The sequence below is a fragment of the Prunus avium genome, chromosome 1 (assembly GCF_965620075.1).
Source record: "Prunus avium chromosome 1, drPruAviu1.hap1.1, whole genome shotgun sequence".
NCBI lineage: Eukaryota > Viridiplantae > Streptophyta > Magnoliopsida > Rosales > Rosaceae > Prunus > Prunus avium.
Window position 1 is genome coordinate 55,014,599 of NC_142284.1, and position 23,172 is coordinate 55,037,770.

The following is a 23,172-nucleotide window of genomic DNA, read 5'->3' on the forward strand; positions in this document are numbered from 1 at the left end:
CTGTAGGTCCCTCATTCTTGTCTGCCAAGTCCCTAGTGCTGGTCTCTCTATCTGTTACCCTTATCATACGTTTCCCACAGTGAAAAGCACTGAATCAATTGACCTAATTCACTCCCAAAAAATATCAAGAAAATCTTATCTTTATATCTTAGTTACTAGCTAGTCAGCTAGCCCTTGTGAACAAATTAAGACACCCACTTGACCTGGTCTTCACTCATTCATCTATGTCGCTAGATCCATTGCATATTCACCAAACTAGTGAACATGTTATGTTGGTCGTGAAAATGGAGGAGTTTTGGGTACGATATCACTCTCGTAGGGGTAGGATTAGTATGACACCAAAAAATACTGAGATTTTTACTTTGTCAGACAATTCATGCGGTATGACGACACAAAGGACAAAAGAATTTTTCGATGAAAATCTCATCCTCTAGTACTATGTCTTTCTTTTGTCTATTCAAAACACAATCTCACATCGAAAATTCTAAACCGAAATATAATTTCTTGAATCTGCATATTTATTACGAATTGATTTTAGAATGAATACTCTAATCTTTGCACAACCCATGGTAGAAGAAACCCAAGTGCATGGAAATTACTAGTAGTCAATCAATTGCAGACGTCCACGATCTATCCAAATGTACTACCACGATCTATCCAAAATCTAGGAAATCTAATTGCAGAGGTACTTCTGTTTTCGCTTTTGAAAATTTGAATCCATGATCAAATACCCAATAACTTGTGCATTTGAAATTTCCACAAAACCAAAAAAAAAGCAATATTCCATCCAGCCATACATATCTTGGAAATTAACCATTCTAAATCCCACAATCTTTTAATGCAATAAATATATGTATAAAAAAACAGAAAGAAAAGAAAAGCGTGTTTGTTGGCCATCTTTTTTCTGTTACACCTTGGAAAATTAGTCATCCAAATTGATTGTGGACTTGCTGTTTATAAAGCACTCTACTGTACATGTGTTTCCAGCTGCTTTGACTAAAGAGGCAGCGATGTGGGATCTGTTCTCATTAGAAATTGAGAATATCTTTCTTGACCATCTTTCCAAGCTTTTCTTAATCAGGTCATACTCAAATCATGTAAGAGATTTCACTACATCTTGCTTCTGGGTCCACACAATTTTTTACTTTTCTATTGATATTGCAAATTATTATTTTACAACTTTAACTTGGATCCACTCTTGTCTTGGTTCTCAGTCAAACCCGTAAAATAATAACAAATAAAAATTCCTTGTCTTCGTTTATTAATTAACGTGTTAAGTTGTTAAATTGTCAATTTCCACGCTCGAGTCGTTGAGCCATTTATCAAATGTGCTTCTAGAGGGAAAAAAAAAACCAGCTATTGCGGAATGCGGGCGACTGGCTTTATTTCAAATCAGATTTCTTTTTGTGTGTAGACAAAGTATATGCTTTACCAAGTTACGCATGATCCTACAAAAGATTTCACGCTTGGCAAAAGTTTGACAAAACTTCTTCAATGCTCATTTCTGCGTTATTTCTTCCCATGGTATGTGGTCCCCACCTCCTCCAGCTCATTGAAAATCTTATGTGCAATATTCATCTTTAGTTACCATACGCTCCATCGCCGTCGGTAGCCATAGAAAAATAGCAGAAGCTGGCTGAGAAGAGCACACTTCAAAACACATTTGCATGTTGTTTTTCTTGTTTTGGACCACAACGAAAATAATGTTTCTGTCTAAAATATAATTTACAAACCACCTTGTTTTGTGCACTCGAAACTAAAGAAGATAAGAATCTCAAGTAGAGAGTAATATCACTAAACAAATAGCTAGTTGGTATTTAGACAGGACATTCTTAATTTCTTGAGTTATTTGTATAGGTCCTTCTCATTTTCTAGTTCAATCTTTCATTAGCCACCGTCAAAGTCACATCGACATAACATTAAGGTGTCACATGCAAATTTCATATGATTATTAGTTGGGTGACGTTGCACTTGTAGTCTTCATCTGGAAGGAACTCCCGGGCAATGTGTTGTATAAAACATTGTCTCTATCTCTCTCTTTACATGTTTGCTGACGTGAGAGATTCGTGATGAACAACGTAACCGATTGAAGTTGGGTCTATTATGTGCCACCCATTCATTTGGGGTACTCATAGTTCCAATGGGAGCTTCTATAGTGAGGGGCTACGTTTAGAGGTTATAATGAGGGAGTTCAATCCAACAGTTCAATAATAACTCAGCACTTGATCAGACATCTATTAAAGACCCCTAACTACAATCCCTCATTATAGTCTCCATGTAATTCCAATAGGCGTAGTTAGTCACTGCACCCGGCTACTATTTACACGGTACACCTAAAGTTCCATATTGATGAACACCCTTGAACCAATTGAAGCTGGGTCCATTATGTGCCACCCAATCATTTGGGGTATAGTTCCAATAGGCCCAACAACATATTGACCTCATAACTTCTAAATGCACCCAAAGATTTCATCACTGTGGCTACTCTACTCTATACACCTAAACTGGTCCAACTTAAATTATAGGATTGAAGATAATGGATTGATGAGGGGATCCTCTGTCAGCGTCATTAGCCATTTCTCTCCTACGGCCCCTCTTCTGATTGGCTTCACCAACTTCTTCCCTTCTACGGTAAGATTTTCAAATTTCATGTCTGAATTATCAACAAAAATTTGTACGGCATTTTAAGACTGGTGCTTTCTTCTTAGCAACCAAACCAAGCAGACAAGACACTCTCCAGCTCATATGGCGTCAACAATTGTTAACGTGGGACCCATCCAGGGTCTGGATTACGTCGGTCTCAGACCCGCAAAACCTCTGAAGCTGAATTCGGGTAGGATCCAGATCAAGACCCGCCCGCAGCGCCTCTTCACCGTAAGAGCCAGCGACGGCGATGGGCCCATCGGGAAGACCCGACTGAGTGACGCCGAGTGCGAGGCCGCCGTCGTCGCCGGAAACGCGCCGCATGCGCCGCCGGCGCCTCCTAAACCCGCCGCCCCAGCGGGAACTCCAGTGGTGCCTTTGCTGGTGAGTAGCTTAATAAAAGTTCAAACCTTTTCTCTATTTTCGTGTTCACAATTCGGAATTTGGGTTTGGGTTTTTGATGGGTTTCGTTTTGTAGCTTAAGACCTTTTTTCTATATTTTCATATTTGAAAAAAAATGTGAAATTTCGGTTGTGGGTTTTGATGGGTTTGGTTTTGAATATCAGCCGATCAATCGCAGACCTCGTCGTAACCGAAGGTCGCCTGCTCTGAGGTCGGCGTTTCAGGAAACAAGCTTGTCACCTGCGAATTTTGTGTACCCACTTTTTATTCATGAAGGTTGGTGCTTGCTGGTGATTTTACTATGCGTTCATGCTTAGACCTCTGCAAATTTTACATGGCGTGCAATTTTTTGCAGGTCAAGAAGACACGCCTATTGGAGCTATGCCTGGATGTTATAGGCTTGGATGGAGACATGGGCTTGTGGAAGAGGTGAAGTAGCTTAGCTCTATCTCGGTAGAACTAATCTTGTTGTTCTGTTTAAGCTTCTTGCTAAGTGGATGGCTTAATGTGAATGTTAGTATCGGGCATTTTCAAAAGATGATAATTTCATTGGTTTTTGGAATCACCGTTTCTGAGTAAGCCTCGTGTGGAGCAGGTTTCAAAGGCTCGAGATGTTGGTGTCAATGGCATTGTGCTCTTCCCCAAAGTTCCGGATGCTTTGAAGGTTTTACTCTTGTGCTTTTGCTCGACTATTCTGTAGGGTAACTACTTTGTAGAGTGATGTAATATAATTGGATTGGTTTTGCCTGTTAGAATTCAACAGGTGATGAAGCCTACAACGATAATGGTTTAGTGCCTCGAGCAATAAGGTTGCTCAAGGACAAATACCCTGATCTTGTAAGTCTATGTACTTTGTTTAGGCTTTCAAGTCAAATTGGCTTTATGCATTATATATGCATGGAAGAAATTCATTTTGTTAATATTGTTGAGGTCATCAGGTTATCTACACCGATGTTGCTTTAGATCCATACTCCTCCGATGGGCATGACGGTATTGTTAGAGAAGATGGTAAGGCAAATATGCCATGAGAAATGCTCTTTCTAGAAGAGGTTATTTTCCATGGATACATACATTGTGTTATTAATTGCAATACTTATTCCTGATGCTGTAGGAGTTATACTGAATGATGAGACAGTACATCAATTATGTAAGCAAGCTGTTGCCCAGGTAATCATGGAAGATTAAGTCATAAGTAATTTCAAAATTGTAACCATATGAAATGTAAATATATCAGTAACCTACTGTTTGGCGTGTTTACTTCTATCATCAGGCCCGAGCTGGAGCAGATGTTGTCAGTCCCAGTGACATGATGGATGGTCGTGTGGGAGCTATTCGAACTGCTCTTGATGCTGAAGGTTTTCAGCATGTATCTATCATGTCCTATACGGCAAAGTAATTTGATCTTGTCATTACAATTTTTTTTTCTTCTTTTGCTGTTTCATTATTCTTTAAGATCCCTTACCCAGATATACACTTTTGGTCATTTCTTACATAAACTTTATCAAGCTGCATTTGCTGAGATTTATACTTGCATTTAATGTTCTTTCTGTCATTGAGTGTACATGTCACAAAAAATTTCAGTGAGTTGGATAGCGGTGGTGGATTGGTATAACTCAGTCTTTTTTGCTGTTTTAACATGCTGATCTCTACTATGTTGCAAACAGGTATGCAAGTTCATTTTATGGTCCATTCCGAGAAGCATTGGACTCGAATCCACGTTTTGGTGACAAAAAAACGTATGTAGTTCATCGAAGTTCAACCTTATGCTAATTTCATTTATGTAATGTGGCTGGTGCTGACTTGGCATATAAATCTGGCTTGAAAAACAAAAGTTATCAGATGAACCCAGCAAATTACAGAGAGGCTCTGATTGAGGCACGTGAAGACGAGTCTGAAGGAGCTGATATCCTCTTGGTTAGTATCGCTTTCTTTGTATATTTGTCCATATTTACTTAATGGCAGAGACTCTAGTTCTAAAATTATGCGATGGTTCACAGGTGAAGCCTGGTCTACCATATTTGGACATCATAAGATTACTCCGGGATAGCTCTCCTTTACCAATAGCTGCATATCAGGTGAATCTTTTCATGAACGACCTCCTCATTTCATTGTTTCATTCGAGAACAGAAAGTTTATTCTCTCCTTATCCCATATTAAGCTTTGAAACCACATTTTACTTGAAGCTATACGCTCGACAAGAGTATGGTAAAGGTTTTAGCGGGTGTTACAAATGTTATTGTTTCCTATAGTGTGTTATTGGTTGTTTAACTAGAATCTCCATTCCTGCCACCTTAACTTCCTGGGCCCTTGTCTGCAAAATCACAATGCAGGTTTCGGGCGAGTATTCAATGATCAAGGCTGGTGGGGTTCTCAAAATGATTGATGAAGAAAAGGTTATGATGGAATCCCTTATGTGTCTACGAAGGGCTGGAGCCGACGTAATCCTTACATATTTTGCCCTGCAAGCTGCCAGAAGTTTGTGCGGTGAGAAGAGGTGAGTCTTGTAAACTAGATGATTGTTTATTCAGGAAAACCATGGAAGCTTTCTTCTCGAGCTTGATTTGTACGTTTTAGTACAACGAAGTTGAGTTGTAAAAGAATGTGATTGAATAAGAGATGTTTCAAGTGAACAACTATACGTTTAATCTCTTAAAGTATAATGTGGACCCCACCGCCGATAATCACGTATATTTTAACACTTGACTGTAAAAAGGAGAAAGAAAAGAAAAAGGTTTTCTTACTGGATAATGTTTTTCATATCATTGATATGAAATTTATTGGTGTTGTGACATGAATTATCATACGTTGGAGAAACTTTGTGCTTGTGAAATGTCGGTGGAGTTGGTGTGATTTAGGATGATGCATGAGACAGAGAATATGACAAATGGTGTCACAATCACTTCATTATCATGACGATGACGACCCTAGATTTGGAAATCTAAAATCAAATTATTGTCTGCAACTTACAACGTTAATCACTAACAACCAGAAAATGCTCTACTACATCCTTTTTACACGAAGAAAAAGGGACAAATCTTACCCTGTACTGGCCCCCCTAAACCCCAAGACCAAAATTTAAAGAGCGCACACAAAGCATTTTATGTATTTCATGCTTTGTGCCCATTGAAAACAACCACAATCGCATATCTGCACTAACAGCAGCTCGTGGGTTTTACTAAAACCACCCATCAGTGATCTCATCTCACCCATGCTCATTGAGGTACCTTTCAGCTATGGTGGCATGAGTTGCTGCCCCAATTGGCAAAACATCTTCATCAATGAAAAAATAGGGTGAGTGGCCCGTGTGTGTGGAGCCCAAGGTCTCATTCCTTATCCCTATATAGAAGAAGCCAGCCGGGATGACCTCTGAGTAGAAGGAGAAGTCCTCAGCACCCATCATGGGTGGAACCACCCTGAAGTTGGCTGGACCCAGCAAACCCATGGCCACCTTCCTCACGTGCTCATGCATCTTGTCATCGTTCACGGTCGGGGGATATATGGTGCTCTGGTTTTTAAAGAAGTCCACTGTTGCTGAGCATCTGTAAACGCTTGCCTGCTCCACAATCACCTGTTTGTGATCATCCCGATTAATTGTCAGTTTAATGGTCCAAGATTTGTTAGTTAAGATATCTGATCTCTAAGACCGATGCTAAGGACAGTCACTTATGCACGAGTCGGGACTTAGAACTTAGAACAGATGGCTGAGAGAATGTGTTTGATGACAAACCTCTTCAATTCTTTGAAGAAGTCGGTAGAAGCTTGTGTTGGAGAAAGCCCTGAGAGTGCCACCAAGTACCACAGTGTTGGGTATCATGCCAAGATCATCACCTCCATTGAATGCAGTAACAGACACAACCTGAGTGGTCAAAAGATGAGTACAAATGGGCAACATGTATGGAGAGAGAGAGAGAGAGAGAGAGAGAGAGAGAGAGAGAGAGATCAAATGGCATAATGTACCTGCGAGTCCAAAGGGTTGGATTCGCGGGACACAATGCCCTGCAAGCTGATGACGGCCGCGGCGGCCGCTAAAACAGGGTCAACGGAGGAGTGTGGGTTTCCGGCGCGGCCGGTCTTTCCATTGATAACAGCTCTGAAGAAGCCACAGCCAGCTAGCAGAGCACCAGACCTTGACCCAATGATGCCTGTAGGGTGCTCATGGGATACATGAGCTGCAAATATGGCCTCCACGTCCTCCAAAGCTCCATCTCCAATCATTCGCTTTGCCCCATTACCAGCTTCCTCTGCTGGCTGAAATAACAATATTACTGTTCCCTGTGATTGCAAACGAGCGATTTTGTCAAGGAGTGTGCACGTATATTTGTGGTCCTATAATCCTATACCTAATTAACAATACTTTTCTCCATGAAATAATTTGTTTGGATACAAGTTTAGTCCAACAATTTGACCCATCAGACAGCCATCGGTTTAAGCATTTAAATCATTAACCAGACCCACGACCAGCACACAACAGACAGGAACAAGGATTATTATATTCTTATTCCATTTCATAACGTTAATTTAAGATTCCTCAATCAGACCAGCACACCCTAATTGATCCACGTGCTTCAGCCACACTCCAAGACAAAAACAAAAAGTTTAATAATCTATCTGGTATAGCAAAGTATGAACACCGACCCCCTTCCGAGGTCCGTGGCCTCCATCCCTCTACTGCATCATAATTAAGGGTTGATTAATGAGAAATTAACAAGTTGCCGTTCAATAATTAATTAGCCTAGTGTTTCCGTATTTTTTCTACTTCTAGAATTCACCTGGACTTGGTGGTTGTGCGCACATGTTAAGCCATGATATGCATAGAAGAAAATCTGTGTCCATATGTCAAAGTTCAAACATCACATGACAAGCATGACATCTATAACATGACAAGCATGATATGTGTGACAATGTTCTACCCAAAATATCGAAGTGAAAACAACTTTAAGGACACACCAACTCAACAAGGAATCTTAAAAACTAACTGCCTGCTCCTTTGTAAATCAACGCTGTCCATACAATATGAACATGTGATCTGTACTCTTCCGAAAAAAGTTTTTGACCCTTGAGAATCGGACATGAGTAAAAAGAAAAAAGAAAAAAGAAAGAAGATTATAATGATTTCATCATGGACTGCAATTAGAGGACCTTTCAACTTTCCAAAGGACAATTGATAACAAACAAACACGGCACCTCGGGTGCAAAGAGAACTACTCGTAATCGCTTGAGTTATAAACCCATAAAACGATGTCATTAAGTGAAAGTTTAACCAAAAAAATCAAGAGAAGGGAAAATACCCTTAATGAGAGAGGAAATACAATAATCGGTGGAAGAGAAAAATGTAAGAAAAAATAAATGGAGGAAAAAACTTTCAATTCAAAGATCAGCACATGTGAAGAATGAGGAAGGAAATGACAAAACCTCGAGCTCAAAGGAGGCATCGGGAATCGTGTTTCTGACCACAGGTTTTAATGCAACCCTACCCCTTTGCAAGCCTAGCAATAACTCAAAGTAAATGTAAAAGACAAAAATCTGCCACATTTGGCCAAAAGTTTCGCCAAGTAAAGAGGCTTTTAAATAAATAAAAGTTTTTAATTAATAAATAAATAAAAGAAATCTATATTTTTTTTTATTTGGACGAAGGTATCTATCTTTAACGGGGCTGCAATTTTGTTCCTCGGTATGTTGCACACACAATGCATAAAATTAAAATAATTTCAACATTAATTAAGCATGAAATTAGACTAATCAGTGAAAGAAATTATTGGTTTTAAACTAATTTACCTTCAAAAGATGCTCACGGCTCTTCAAGATCTTGGCAGCACCAATGAGCATGGTCACATGAGCATCGTGCCCACAAGCATGCATTTTGCCGGCTACTTTGCTCTTGTGCTCCCATTCCACAGCTTCCTTCAATTATTTATTAATACTCCCCATATTAGAACAAGTTTTGCCAATTTTCTTCTCAATGTCTTAGGTTGGGACAGTTTTATTTTAATGAAACACAAAAATATTTACATTCATTACTCGTCGAAACGTGCTTCATCTCTTTTTAATTCCATATTTTTTCTCTCTATCTCTGAACCACATATTCTCTGACATTTATGTACTTCTAAGAATCAAGAATCTAATGATCTGTCAAGTACAAGTCAAGTACATATATCTTGTTTCTAGAATGCATACCAACTAAAAAAAATATACAAGACGCATTCGTGAGACCTCGTAACTATTATTTTCTGTGTCATGTCAGTATTAAAAAAGAAAAAAAAAAAAGTTAAACATTCTAGGTTTGTTCTTTGTCAAAACCTTTAGGTTAATTTCACCATTAACATCTCATCAAATGAATGTTTCTTTCCCAGATTCTAGAAATTCTAATGCAAATTTATCGCCTTCATAACCAATCTAAGAGAATACAGTCTCAAATTCCTTTCCAAAAATTGAAAAATAAAAAGGTTTTTTCAATATAAATTTTTTTTCTAAAAGAAAAAAGAAGAGAGAGAGAAAGAACAGTTCATGTGTCATGTACACTGCAGACACCTGTACTCAACTTAAAGTCTAAGCAAAAAATACCTGAATAGGAAGAGCATCCATGTCAGCTCTGACGGCGACAAAAGGCGGACCTCCGGTTCCGATCCAAGCCCGAATTCCGGTCTTGGCCAAAGGAAACCGGTATCCGATGTCCAACCGGTCCAGCTCATCCCGAACCAACCGGCTCGTCTCGAACTCCTCGAACGCCAGCTCCGGATGCTCGTGGATCCTCCGCCGGATCGTCTTCAGCCACTCCACGTTCTCCGGCCGCTTCGCGAAGCTCAGCACCTCTTCCGAGCAGGCCTCCGTCCAAACCTCGCAGCTCCGGTGAGACGACGGAGGAGATGACGCCGTCGGGGAGGTCATGGCGTGGAGGCTCCGGTTCTTGTTGGCTTCGGTGGTTGGCTTGCAGCTGAGGCAACAGTCTTCCACGTCGAAGAACGGGTGGGTGTGATCACACGGCGTCGTTTCAGCTTGTGAAATTAAAGAACCGAGGAGTAGTAGGGAGATTATTAATATTGAATTTGTGGGAACTAATTTTGTTAAGAATTGATTAAGTTTCATTTTGAGAGAAGGAGAGATAAGGGTTTGGGGATGGGATTATGGAAAATGTGTGTGAGAGAGAGAGAGAGAGAGAGAGAGAGAGGGAGAAATGAGGGGAGTTGAAGTTATGGGAGTGCCAGAGGAGGGAGGTATTTGAGCACGTGGAGATAAAGAGGGCCTCGGCGACTGTGGGAGGGAGGGAATTTAAGCACGTGGATAAAGAATATGATTATTTAATTAATTTATTTATTTATTGAACGAAGGAGCTGGGAAAAGGAGCACTCGAGACTCATAAGCGAAGGCGTCCGAAATTCCAACGCCAAGTTGTGGGGTCCGCCCCACTTCTCCTTTTTCTACAGTGAAGACTTTCCGCATCAAAATGTCTTATTACCGCTCTTTCCTTCTTTTCTATCCTCAACAGAAGTTACCTTCTTTGTTTTTTTTTTCAATGAAAAAAGTAATTTTTTTTAAATATCATCTAGTCACTTCATGGCCCTAAAGCAGCAATCAATAGTAAATCTACTGTGACCAAGCAGCAACACCTCAAAGGCCCCGTTTGGTTCACGGAATGAATTTCATGGGAAATCATTTCCCATGTCATTTCCCAAGGGATGGAAAATGGTGATTCCTTTCCCATGTTTGTTTTGAGTAGGAATGGAAAACAAATTTTGTTTAGTTTCCCAATTGTATCCCTATTAAAGTAATAGAAAAATACCAATAATTGTTGGATAAAAACTGTAATTATAAATTGTTAGTAAGGACAAATTAGTCAAAAAAAAGTTAGTCTTACTTTCCCATGGGAAGGGAAAGTGAAACCCAAGTAGGAAGGAAGGATTCACTTTCCCTCCTACTTTCCCATGTGCTAGGCAACGCTTTCCCATGCCTGACTTACCAAACATGGGAAAGCAATTGGTTTCCCATCCCCAAGATTCCTTTCCCATGAACCAAACGCAGCCAAAGTGTAACTAGCAAGATGATACACATTCAAAGCCAACTCAAATTCATGATAAAGACAATAGATATGTCAAAGGAAGATCATATCGGCATAGATCAACCAAAAGTCAAAGAATATTGAGAATCTAGATAACCCCGAATATAAAGCGCTCTCTCTCTCTCTATTAGGATTTTTGTAGTGTCCGTTTATGTTTCATTTGCTTTTTTCGGGGAGTTGTTTTTAAAGTTACCTCTCTTTCAAATTATATAAGTTTTTCTTCTATTTCATATGACATTTCAGAAAAACAAAATGTTAAGGTCATGCATCCTTTAGTTGATTTTGAATAGTTGGATTGTCAACTTCAACTTGTTGCATTCTGTATCAATGAAAAACAAACGTGGAGTTGGACGAATAAAGAATTTGCAATAATTAACATGTAGATCTGAAGTTCTTTTTCGTTGGTAAAAGTACTAATTAAACAAATAAACGTAGGTTACCCCAATTATCCCACATCATATATTTATAAAATGTGTGACTTTCTCTTCTCTTTTGTGAGAATATAAGACAACCTCTTTAATCATGTAAATCGCATGAAATTTTAAGTGTTTGGAATTTGACCATTCGCGTACTTTCTCATTAAACCAAAAGTTCTTGAAACCAAATCCCAAAATAAGTGCAAGATCGCTTGTGACCACTATACTTCAACTTAATTACAAGGACAAGTAAAATGTCCCATCAAAATAAAAATATAACCCGAGGGTTAAGGACATGTGTTTGTTTGGACTAGAAGGCTAGTGGCTAGAGGATAAATTAATCCAAAAGACTTATTATTAAGATTATCATAAATAAAACTCATTCTTAATCGATTGGGAATTCGAACTTGGATACTTATTTCAACATTAATGTACCATTGATTAACCTGGTGCTAATTTGGTGCAGGCGACTGTGGCTGTGGGAGAAAAACAAAAGGGAGGACCACCTGGATCCCTTCTCTCTTCCCTTTTTTAGGGGTGATGGTCGACTTGAATTATAATCTGACCGCCACTGACTGATAATCTGGCATGCTATTTCTGTGGTTATTTAATGCTATATATGGTAAGAAACAGTTCCTCTTTTATTTATAGCAATTTCTTTTCTCTGTCAAGGGCTCATCAAACCCATATTTGTCTTGTTTTGCTCAACGACTTTTTGAAGTTTGTTTGAAAAATATATAAAATAAATGGTAAATTTCACTTTACTACTAGTAAGTTTCTCAAAATTCTGACTTTGATATCCAATTTTTTTTTCTTCCTCTCACTCTTATTCCCAACGTTTACTTTTATTATCAATTTCATACCTCAGTCCGTATTTCCGTCAAAATCTCTTTTAAACGTTGACATGTCCTTCTTATGGCCCACCACTCATCATCAATGTGTCCTTACTGAGGCCTATTTGACACATTAATAATAATAAAAACATTTAAAAGTAAATAATAATATAAAACTGTATCCATCTTTCTCTCTCTTTGCCAATCTCTCTCTTATAATTATCCATAAAAAATAAAAAAATGAAAATCAAACGCATAAGGAAATAAAACCCAGCATTGGACTATCAAAGCAGAAACCCATAAATCAAAACGAATTATCCAATATCTATTCTTTCAACGAATTACTCAATATCTATTCTCTCTCCTTCAATTGGTCAAACCAAGAAAAACCAAAAATGGATTAAACCAAATAAACCTAACAACCTCTTCCACGCCAACCTCAGTCCAAACAGAAACCAATATTATAGATCACAATTAGGGTTTGGAGCAGCGTATGAATGTTGAAATTAGGGATTAGGATTAATTATAAGAAGAGAGAAAGAGGGAGAGGGAGCAACCACCAAAGTTAATTTTTCAGGAATTAGAATACCACATCTCACTCAATAATTGAATTCATTCAAAATCAGGAATTCAATTCGTAATTTTGTGTGGGCTCCACTTACTTTTTAATTCATTGATGTGAAATAAACTCATGAATCCTCCATATGTGAAATTCAATTTCTGATTAGCAAAAATATCATGACAATAAAAGTAAACGTTGAGAATGAGAGTGAGAGGAAAAGACCTTTGGGTATTAAAGTCATAATTTTGAGAAACCTGCGGGAGTAAAGTGAAATTTACCATAAAATAAAAATTGTATTAGGATGAGTCGTATCGTGTGAAGTTGTGTTAGAATCGGTCGTGCACGTAATACTTTAATTTTAATTTTAATTTTGATAAGTTTTCACTATTTTCAATATCAAATGAAAGATTTATGGTAAGCTTTAGATGAGCACAACTTTTAATTTATAAAATCTTCAAGTAAATTTCATATACTTGCATTCATTCACAAATCATTCGTATCCTTTTTTCAGTTGTGAAAAATTTGAACTTAGAACATTAACTTTACAGTTGAACTGCCCACTTTTATATCATTAAACTACTCATTCAAGTTAAATAAAGAATCAATTACGCATAATACGCCATAAGAATGCGGCCCTCCTTCCAGAAGAGACAAATGCCTTGTAATGAATAAAAGTTAAGCTTAATAAGATAACCATGATTTTAAGATTATTAATTTTGCTCTAACACTGTTTATAATTATGTTATTTTTTATATTCCCGAGATATTTTGGAGTTTGACTTATCTCTATCTTTTATTGTTCATATGATTTTTTTTTATTTACTTTTTTTTGTGACATATTTCGGGGCTCCACATTTAGTATTATTGTTTGTTTTGTAAACTCATGATGAATAGCTTTGGACATGAACCTGTTTAGAATAAAGCTTTAGCCGCCCACTATTGAAGAGTACTCATTGAGTCACCCAAGTATCACAAAACATGGGTACGTTCTAATATTGTGCGAGGGGTGATATCTTGCTTCATTTTGAAAAAAGAAAATGAGTTTATTATCTGACTTTCAACTGGATATTGTACTCATCATTCTTGTCACGACCATTGAATTTGAAAAGAGTTGTAATATGAATATCTTATTGTTACACCAAAAAATAAAGACAAGATATGAAACGGAAAGTTGTCTCGCATCAGAAAGTTAAGAGAGGATGCAAATCGAAGAGTTGTCCCACATCATAAAGTGAAGAAATGATACGAAATAAAGAGTTGTCTCATAACGGAAAATTAAGAGACCTTGCATGTTGCGGTCATACGCTTGAATTAATGGTTGGATGGTTCCTAGAATGAATTGAAATCTTCAACCAAAAAGAAAAGAAAAGAAAAGAAACTATTGAAATCGATAGACCATGTACGTATATAGTTGTATGGCATGTAGTCAACACATGAATAAGGACGGCGGCTGTTCCTCTCTAAATTATTGTATGATATATAAAGTGGTGGTGGCTGTGTGTAGATAAAGGCATGGGAAAAGAACTTGTAGTGACAGTTACTTGATAGGACTTGAAAAAGTTAACCAACAATAGCAGCACATTTGATTGCACACGCCAAAGAAATCAAATTAAAGACCACAAAATATTGCATACGAGAATTGGGTTTTGAAAACACAATCGACTTAATTCGGATACTAGTACAATACAAGGACTTGACACACCGAGTTGCAATTTGGTTTTGCTTCTTCCTCTCTTATTTGGTTTTGCTTCTTCCTCTCTTCTCTGCCCCATCTCCTTTCACAACTTTGCTTGGTTGGCTTGAAAGCGATTGAAGCCCTCTCACCGGCCATTTGTTTTGGCATGGGAAATAGTTCCATGTACAATTCAAGTGCGCATATATATAAGGGGTGGATCTGTGGCGCTATGTTTTTGACACAAGTTTTAATACAAATTTTCAATCATTAAATTAGAATGGATTGAATGGTTGAGATTATGTTTCATTAATTACTTAAATTAAATTAAATCTCTAATGCCAAGTAAATTTCATTTTTATTTGTTAGTTATGATAATCCTGAAAATCACTCAATTATCTTTTACCCCTTTTGTTTTCTTATCATTTTCTCTCTTCTCAATTAATAACCTGTGAAACCTCACCATTACCTTCCCCTGAGCATTCTTCCATGACATAGAAAATCTGTCTCAAGCAACCAATATTGAAGAGAAATATAAGATATTAATATTTAACCAAAAAAGAAAAAGCCCAGATTTGTTGCAATATTTCTTCTCTACCGTTTGGTTGATCTAACTCTCTCTCTCTCTCTCTCTCTCTCTCTCTCTCTCTCTCTCTCTCTTTTTCCTAACATCTTAATGGCTTACAAGCTTTTATTCATTATGATTAATAATAACATTAAAAAATATATGGCAAAAGACAGTTTGCTGTGCAATTCATTGTGTGTGTGTGGGTGTGTTATCCCCAAGCCTTTACTTCGAGAGTCATAATCTATGTATAACTGTAAGAACCCAAAAAATAAGCAGTAAAAAAAAGCAAAAAACAAAGTTAGGGATAGAGAAGAAAGAGAATCAGAAACCTCTAAAGCTTTCTAGAAGAAAGAAGAGGAGGATGGGAAAGTCATTAACTGAAGAATTCTAGAGGATAGAAAGCGACGAAATATGAAGATTTTATAAAACGTTGATTGAGGATAGAGAAATAAGAAAGAGAAAGTCAATTAAAAATGATTTTTAATATATATTTTTCTTAAAAATATATAATTAATTTAGTTAATCTTAGCCATTCAATCCATTTCAATCTAATGGTTGAAAACTTGTGTCAAAACTTGTGTAAAAAATAGAGTGCCGCTATTTCCACCCCCTTGTCCTATTTTCCCACCCACCATATAAATTTGAAAAAATATAATCCTATCTTCCCACCCACCGTTATTCCTAAAATACCCTTTAATTATTAATTCAAACAATTAAAAAAAAAGAAAAAAAGAACCATCAACCACCGCCCACCAGCCCTCCCTTTTCCTCTTTGTTTCTCTTATTTTCTCTCTCTCTCTCTAGAAAACAAGGAATATATAAGTTGATTGTGGATCTACCATAAGTTGATTGGGGTTCAGTTGGACTTGTGATCCATATCCCGCCAGCAAGTCTTATTTACAAATCCCATCCGGTCATATAATTGACGGATTCGTGGTGGGAGGCGTTTACCAGGGGAGGTAGTGTTGGGTTCGTGATGGCTGGTGGTTTCTGTACAATCTTTTATTTTTTCGATTTTTTTGTTCTTTTAATTTTGAGGAAGATGGAGACGACCCATATGAAAAGATTGAAGGATTGAGATTAAGATTACGTTGTTGATGTTAAGGAAGAAAAGGGCAAAATTTGAAAACGAACAACAGATGTTAAATATGCTAAAATATGAATATGGCATTGAATATGTTAGGTTCTTCTTTATTCTTCTCCATAAGGAGGTATATATAAGAGTTTACATGAGTGCTTTACAAGGAATTAGATCTAGTAAGGAATTAGGAAAATATCTCCTAATTATACAATGATTTGACAATTATATAAAATAGGAAAGTAAATCCCTTAATTAACCAAGGAAATAAATTTATAAAATAAGAAAGTAAATCCCTTAATTAATCAAGGAAATAAATCTCCTTGACTAATTAGGAGACTCACTTCAACATTCCTTCTCAAGTTGGTGCATATACGTCACAAATGCCCAACTTGATAAGTGAGTCATGAAATTTGTAGCACCCAAGTTGATAATCCATGCGAATTTTTGAGAACATTAATCTTTTTCCAAGGGTTAACTTTAAGTACCTTAAGATTCGATCAATTGCATTCCTATGAGACACACTGTGCCCATGTGCCATTCTTCTGGAGAGCTCGCATTTCTTCATTCTTGACTTCTTTCCATTTTTTGGTCTTCTAGTGCTTCAATTACACTATTGGGAACATGTATGTCGGCTAACTGCTTCACAAAGTGTACCCGTGACTCTGATAATCTGTTGAGGGATACATAATTGTTGATGAGATATTTTCCATTTGCATTAAGATCTTCTTCGTAGTGAACTGGAGGTTTACCACGATTCTTCCTTTTTTTAGAATCTGATATGCAGGCTCTGTGCCTTCTGAATGGTGTGGTACTGGAGCTGAAGAATTCTCCAGAGCGGGCACAAACTCCTCAATTTTCTCCTCATGAGTGTGATGGTAGGGAGATGACTGAAGCGGAACAAATCTCATAAGACGGTTCAATTTCCTCCTCCTGATTTTGACAGCGTGGAGAGAACTGATCGTTTTCCTCTGGTGTTGCAGTTGGGATTCGGATTCGGATTCAGATTTGGATTTGGATTTGGATTTGGATACGATATCCATGGCAGCGGAAGGATTTAAAAATAAGAAAAAAAAGATGTGTTTAGGGTTTCGGGATAAAAGTATATGAGGATGTGGGTATGAAGATCTGAATCAGAATATGAAAATATGAGGAATTTGATACGAGGGATTCGATACGAGGAATTCGATACGAGGGATTCGATACGAGGGATTTGATACGAGGGATTCGATACAAGGAATTCGATTTAGGATACGCGGATATGAGGAATACGATACGATGATACGAGGATTTAGAGAACACAGAAACCCTGTGAACACGGCTAAAGGACACAGAAACCCTGTGAACACGGCTAAGGAACACAGAAACCCTGCGAACACGGCTAAGGAACATAGAAACCCTGTGAACACGACTAAAGGACACAGAAACCCTGCGAACACGGCTTAAGAACATAGAAATTTCTCTTCAATTCTCTTCTTCCCCTGAAGAGAAGGGTATGTCGGAGTCAAAAAAGAGGCAAAATCTCCATGAGAAAGAGAAATAGATCCTTTTTCACTTCCCCTCCCCCCCTTGAAGAGGAGGGGAGGAGAAATTTTGATATGAGAATTTAGAGACAACCGAGAAACGATTGCTCTGATACCATGCTAAAATATGAATATGAGTTTGAATATGTTAGGTTCTTCTTTATTCTTCTCCATAAGGAGGTATATATAAGAGTTTACATGAGTGCTTTACAAGGAATTAGATCTAGTAAGGAATTAGGAAAATATCTCCTAATTATACAATGATTTGACAACTATATAAAATAGGAAAGTAAATCCCTTAATTAACCAAGGAAATAAATCTATAAAATAAGAAAGTAAATCCCTTAATTAATCAAGGAAATAAATCTCCTTGATTAATTAGGAGACTCACTTCAACAAAATAAGATTGTTCTTTGTACATGAAAGAGAGATGGAGGAAGGAATAAAAACAAAGTGGGAGACGACAGCAACGCCCATGAAGGGGAATTGCCATCAGGGTTGGTGTGGGAGGTTTTTTTTTTTTTTTTTAAAAATAATTTATTTATTTATTTATTTAGTTTTTAAAATTTTATTGTAAAGGGGAATTGCCATAAGTTGATGAATGGTGAGTTCATCACATTGCTTCCTTGATGTTGCAGTTGTGCAGGTTTGCATATTCGACTGTGCTTTCTTTTCTTTTTTTCCTTTAAAAAAAAAACTAATATATTGTGTTGTTAAAGAAAATAAATTTACTTTATACGAATTTTTAAATATGTTTTTTTCAAGTCCTTAGAAGTAATTTTACAAAGAGACAAATTTGTCTTTAAAATTTTAAAAATAAAGTGGATGAGAAAATAGGACATGTGGGTGGAAATAGCAGCACTCAAAAAATATAGTGCCACAGATATATATATATATATATATATATATATATATATATATATATATATATACTGTAATCTAATACAAATATTTAAATTTTTAGGTTGATTGTAACATTGCTATGTAGTGTTATTATATGTTAATATACGTATATTTTATTAGTATTATTCTTTAAAGTGTAAAATTATTCATTCATGTTGTGATACGTGAATTAATAATCTCACGTGACGGTAGTACATTCACACTTGAACTTGAAAGCTACCCTTTTGAACACATGAAAACTAGTTATATGAAAAAGCCCTACCTATCTTTTTTTTTTTTGGAGAACATTTACTATTGAGACGGTTAATAATATACTAAACTCACATACACTACACAAATATCAAGAGGACACGAACTCAAAAACTTTGCATGAGTACGCGGATGCTACCTACCTAACATCTTTAAGAACACAAATGTGACAAATTTCCTATTTTGAAGGAGGGTAAGGCCAAGAGCTCCTTTCAACTAAATAGACATTCTAGCACAATATTTATGTTACAATAAGAGTCATTGTCGGAAGTTGTTTTCATGTAAACATCTATAGCGTGGTTGATAAAAAATAAACAAAAGTGGCTTTTGAAGTTACAAAATGACTCAATTACTCCCCAGAGAAACACGCATACAATAGGTTTCTTTATACAAGAAATATTTGAATTTTCGACATGCAACCGTGGAAACACGGGTCTATGTGATCGTCACACTAAAAACTCTCTCTTTTCATAAACGCTTCACATGGAATTATATGCACAAGAGCTTCGACTAATTATGGAAAATGTGTGTTGCAGACATTTTTCATTTCTGGAAACAGTGTGACGAGGATCCTTGTCACACAGTTCATGCTGTCACTCCCTTATTTGTCACCGACTTTGAGGATTTCGTTTTCATGCTCATTTTCTAACATATGGCTAATAATGTTCATCATCCCTTCTTCCACGCAACAAATATTCAAACGAATCTGGAGGTGAAAGACCTAATAATGGCTAGTGGCCCTAGCAAGCTAGCACATTTCACAAACGTGTGATAAATTTTCTTCTCCTACGGTCACGTCATGCTTAAGCACCTCTCTGACATTGGGAGACAATCGTACAGAGATAAAGCCTAATATAACTGATGCATATCTTCACCCTTTTTATACACGACACATTAGTTATCAGTCCATTTTAGGAGAAAAATTAGGTTTTATATCTCTCTCTCCTCTCCTTTCTCCCTCTCACTCCTATGTGTGAAGAACGAAAGACATAAAGAAATGAGTCTACATTCCGTTACATACAAATTCTTCGCTTAGAATCTTGAGCAAAAATAAAAAATGAGGTTTATGTATGCTACTCACACATAAAGAATTTTTTTATTTTTCGAGTCTGAACACAAAGGTAAATCACACTTCTTCTTTTTCTCAATGGCAAGACACTACGTTTAAAGGAGTTTTACATGAAAATTTATTTGAAGAAACTTAGGCTTGTTTGATAACCATTTCAATTTTAGTTTTTAGTGTTCATTTTTGTGTTAGAGTGTATATTTAAAAGAGGGAGAATTGAAGTGAGAATAAGAGTAAACATGAGATTGAGAGGGAACATGAGAGGGGAGGATAGGAGGGAGGAGTAATAAAAGTGAAAACTAAAATTAAAAATTGAAATCTATTTGAAATTGTTTTCACTTTTGTTACTCCTCCCTCCCATCCTCTCTTTCAATCTCATCTTCACTCTCATTTTCCTCTATACTCTAGCACAAAAAATGAAAATTAAAAATGAAGAATAAAATGGTTATCAAATGGACCATTAGGCACTATTAAGACAACTATTAAAAATTAAAAATTAAGAATTCCTCTAGAGTCATTTTACCGTGCATCACGGCAACGCATTGGGTCAGTTGGCACAAAATTCTTAAGGCCTAAAAAGAACTTAGACTTACTTAGCTTGTCAAGTTCGTATGGGTTTCAATTGGGCTTTGTATCAACCCAAAATGGGCTGTTTATTTTTTCTTTTTGCTTCTCTTTTAAGGCCTGGGCTGAGAGAGGCATTCTGAGAAGAGAGAAGAAAAAAGCCGACCCAGAAATTGGGGAAGCAAGTGGAACGGTGTTTGTGACTTCCAAGAAGAATCATGAGTTGAATGGTTGGTTAGTGAAAAACGTGTGTGTTTGAGGTTTGGTTAGCAAGATTGAGTGCAAGTTTTATGAACATGAAGAAAAAAAAATCTTTTTGTCAGCCTATATGAGCATTTGGACGACTATTAATAATTGTGCATAGAGAAAGTGGGTGCTTATGTATTTGGTTGGCAAGAAATGGGACTTTGGTTCATTGTTTATAGAGAACGTGGTATTTGATAACAGTAATAGTTAGCTAAGAGTTTGTTAGTGTTGGCACGTGTGGTTCACATGTTACAGCTGTAGTTACAGCTGTTAGTTAGTTTGTTTACAGCTGTAATTAGTTAGTAAACATCTGATATAACAGATCTATCTCTCTGTAATTGTTCATACGATTGAAAATTCAATAAAGCAAATTCTCTCTTATTTCTGAGTTATTCTTCAATATTCTTCTTCTTCCTTCAGCCTCAATTCTTCTTCCTTATACTGTTAACATGGTATCAGAGCGGGTTAGCCCACGTGTGAAAGCCCAACGGCCACACGTGCTCCACGTCACCCAATATGTGTTGTCCATGTGCTAGGCTTGAAAATTCGCCACACGTGCGGGGGCGTGTGAGAATGTGAAGGTAAAGAGTTCCACATTGGAAAGTTGAGAAACCTAGCAAGGGCTTATAAGGAGTTGAGCTACTCCCCCCATTGCCAACTGGTTTTGGAGTGGAACCTCAACTTCCTTCATGGTATCAGAGCCAGGTTAGCCAACCGGACCCTGCACCGGTGTAGGAAGCAAACCTTGACCAGACGAAGGACCATAGCTTGCAGACCTAGGAACAGATTGAGAAGTAAACATTGCAGAATGGGTCACAACCCTAGCCTCAGCGGTTTGCTCAGCAACAAGAAGTTGAGCGCGGAAGTCTTTAAGAGAAAGGGAAGTATCTCGAGCAATTAACACAGTTTTGATGATATCATATTTCGGCGGCAAACCGTTGAGAGCAGCGATGACAAAATCGTCATCAGAAATCTTCACACCAGCAGAATGCAATTGATCACGAATATGCTTCAAACGAAGAAGGAATCGTTCAATCGAGTCACCACCCTTCTGCGCTGTCTGCATTTCAGTCTTCAAGTGGTTGATACGTGCTCGAGAAACTGAAGCATAGCGATCCGTAAGATTAAGCCATGCCTCATGAGCAATGCGACTTCCAATGACATACTCAAGAGCTTCATCGGAGAGAGAGACAATCAGCAGACTTAGGAGAGCTTTATCAGTGCGCAGCCAGTCTTTGTAAGCAGCGGTGACTTCAGAAGTAACACCTTCCTCATCCAAAATTGCAAATTTCGGAGGAGCAGTCACAGAGCCATCAAGATGTCCAAAGAGATTGTAGCCCTGTAACACCAAAATTGCAAATATCGAAGTCTTGTTGGTGCTTTACAGTATTTGACCTTCACAAGGCCTGATTTGTCATATTCTGTCAATACTGTGTGTCAGTATATGACTACACCTACAGAAGCACATTTTGATTTGGTCAAACGTATCTTGAGGTATATTCAAGGTACCATACAGTATGGCATTCACTTCACTACAGGCCCTTGGCATCTGCAAGCCTATAGTGATGCAGACTGGGCTGGAGACTTGAATACACGCAGGTCTACCACAGGATTTGTGGTATTTCTTGGAAATAATCCTATTTCTTGGCAGTCTAAAAAGCAGGGATCTGTGTCTAGAAGTTCGACTGAAGCAGAGTATAGGGCATTGGCCAATACAGCTGTAGATTTAGCTTAGGTTCAACAAGTCTTGTTGGATTTGAAAGTATGTTTACCTGAGCCTCCTACAATTTCATGTGATAATTTGTCTGCATTGGCTCTTAGTTCTAATCCTATATATCACTCACGCATCAAGCACCTCGACATTGATTTTCATTTCGTGCGCGAAAGGGTGCAAATGAATGATCTTACTGTCCAGTATATTCCTACTGAAGAACAACTAGCTGATGTCTTTACTAAAGGACTACATAGTCCTGTTTTCTTGAGCCATTGTGCAAACATGAGGCTGGGCAACTTAGAGCTCGATTTGAGGGGGAATGATAACAGTAATAGTTAGCTAAGAGTTTGTTAGTGTTGGCACGTGTGGTTCACATGTTACAGCTGTAGTTACAGCTGTTAGTTAGTTAGTTTACAGCTGTAATTAGTTAGTAAACATCTGATATAACAGATCTATCTCTCTGTAATTGTTCATACGATTGAAAATTCAATAAAGCAAATTCTCTCTTATTTCTGAGTTCTTCTTCAATATTCTTCTTCTTCCTTCAGCCTCAATTCTTCTTCCTTATACTGTTAACAGTATTTGGTTAGCAAAAAAGAATGAGGGAGTTGTTAGAAAGAAAGGCATAGTTGCACAATTGTTTAAAGAGCAAAGGAATGGCATGAACCACTATTGTTTCTT

The 23,172-nt window shown here is 37.4% G+C and overlaps 2 protein-coding genes across 3 annotated transcripts; one reads left to right on the plus strand and one right to left on the minus strand.

Annotated features, from left to right (window-relative positions):
* Nucleotides 1–2,487: 2,487 nt before the first annotated feature.
* HEMB2 (Aldolase superfamily protein) lies at nucleotides 2,488–5,678 on the plus strand. Of its 2 annotated transcripts, XM_021950893.2 has the most exons (13): nucleotides 2,488–2,631; nucleotides 2,709–3,027; nucleotides 3,210–3,321; nucleotides 3,401–3,474; nucleotides 3,641–3,709; nucleotides 3,799–3,882; nucleotides 3,984–4,053; nucleotides 4,157–4,212; nucleotides 4,316–4,437; nucleotides 4,710–4,781; nucleotides 4,878–4,959; nucleotides 5,043–5,120; nucleotides 5,376–5,678. In XM_021950893.2, the coding sequence occupies exons 2-13, from the start codon at nucleotides 2,746–2,748 to the stop codon at nucleotides 5,541–5,543; spliced, it is 1,269 nt and encodes a 422-aa protein (XP_021806585.1). In that variant the 5' UTR covers nucleotides 2,488–2,631; nucleotides 2,709–2,745; the 3' UTR covers nucleotides 5,544–5,678. The 2 variants fall into 2 exon arrangements, with proteins under 2 accessions (XP_021806585.1, XP_021806586.1); XM_021950894.2 differs by lacking the exon at nucleotides 2,488–2,631 and having other exon boundaries at nucleotides 2,638–3,027.
* A 245-nt stretch (nucleotides 5,679–5,923) lies between these two features.
* ILL6 (IAA-amino acid hydrolase ILR1-like 6) lies at nucleotides 5,924–10,255 on the minus strand. The gene is made up of 5 exons (XM_021950895.2): nucleotides 9,607–10,255; nucleotides 8,821–8,946; nucleotides 7,003–7,317; nucleotides 6,773–6,901; nucleotides 5,924–6,613 (listed from the first exon to the last, which is right to left on the minus strand). Exons 1-5 carry the CDS (start codon nucleotides 10,126–10,128, stop codon nucleotides 6,248–6,250), a joined length of 1,458 nt encoding a protein of 485 aa, XP_021806587.1. The 5' UTR covers nucleotides 10,129–10,255; the 3' UTR covers nucleotides 5,924–6,247.
* Nucleotides 10,256–23,172: the final 12,917 nt, after the last annotated feature.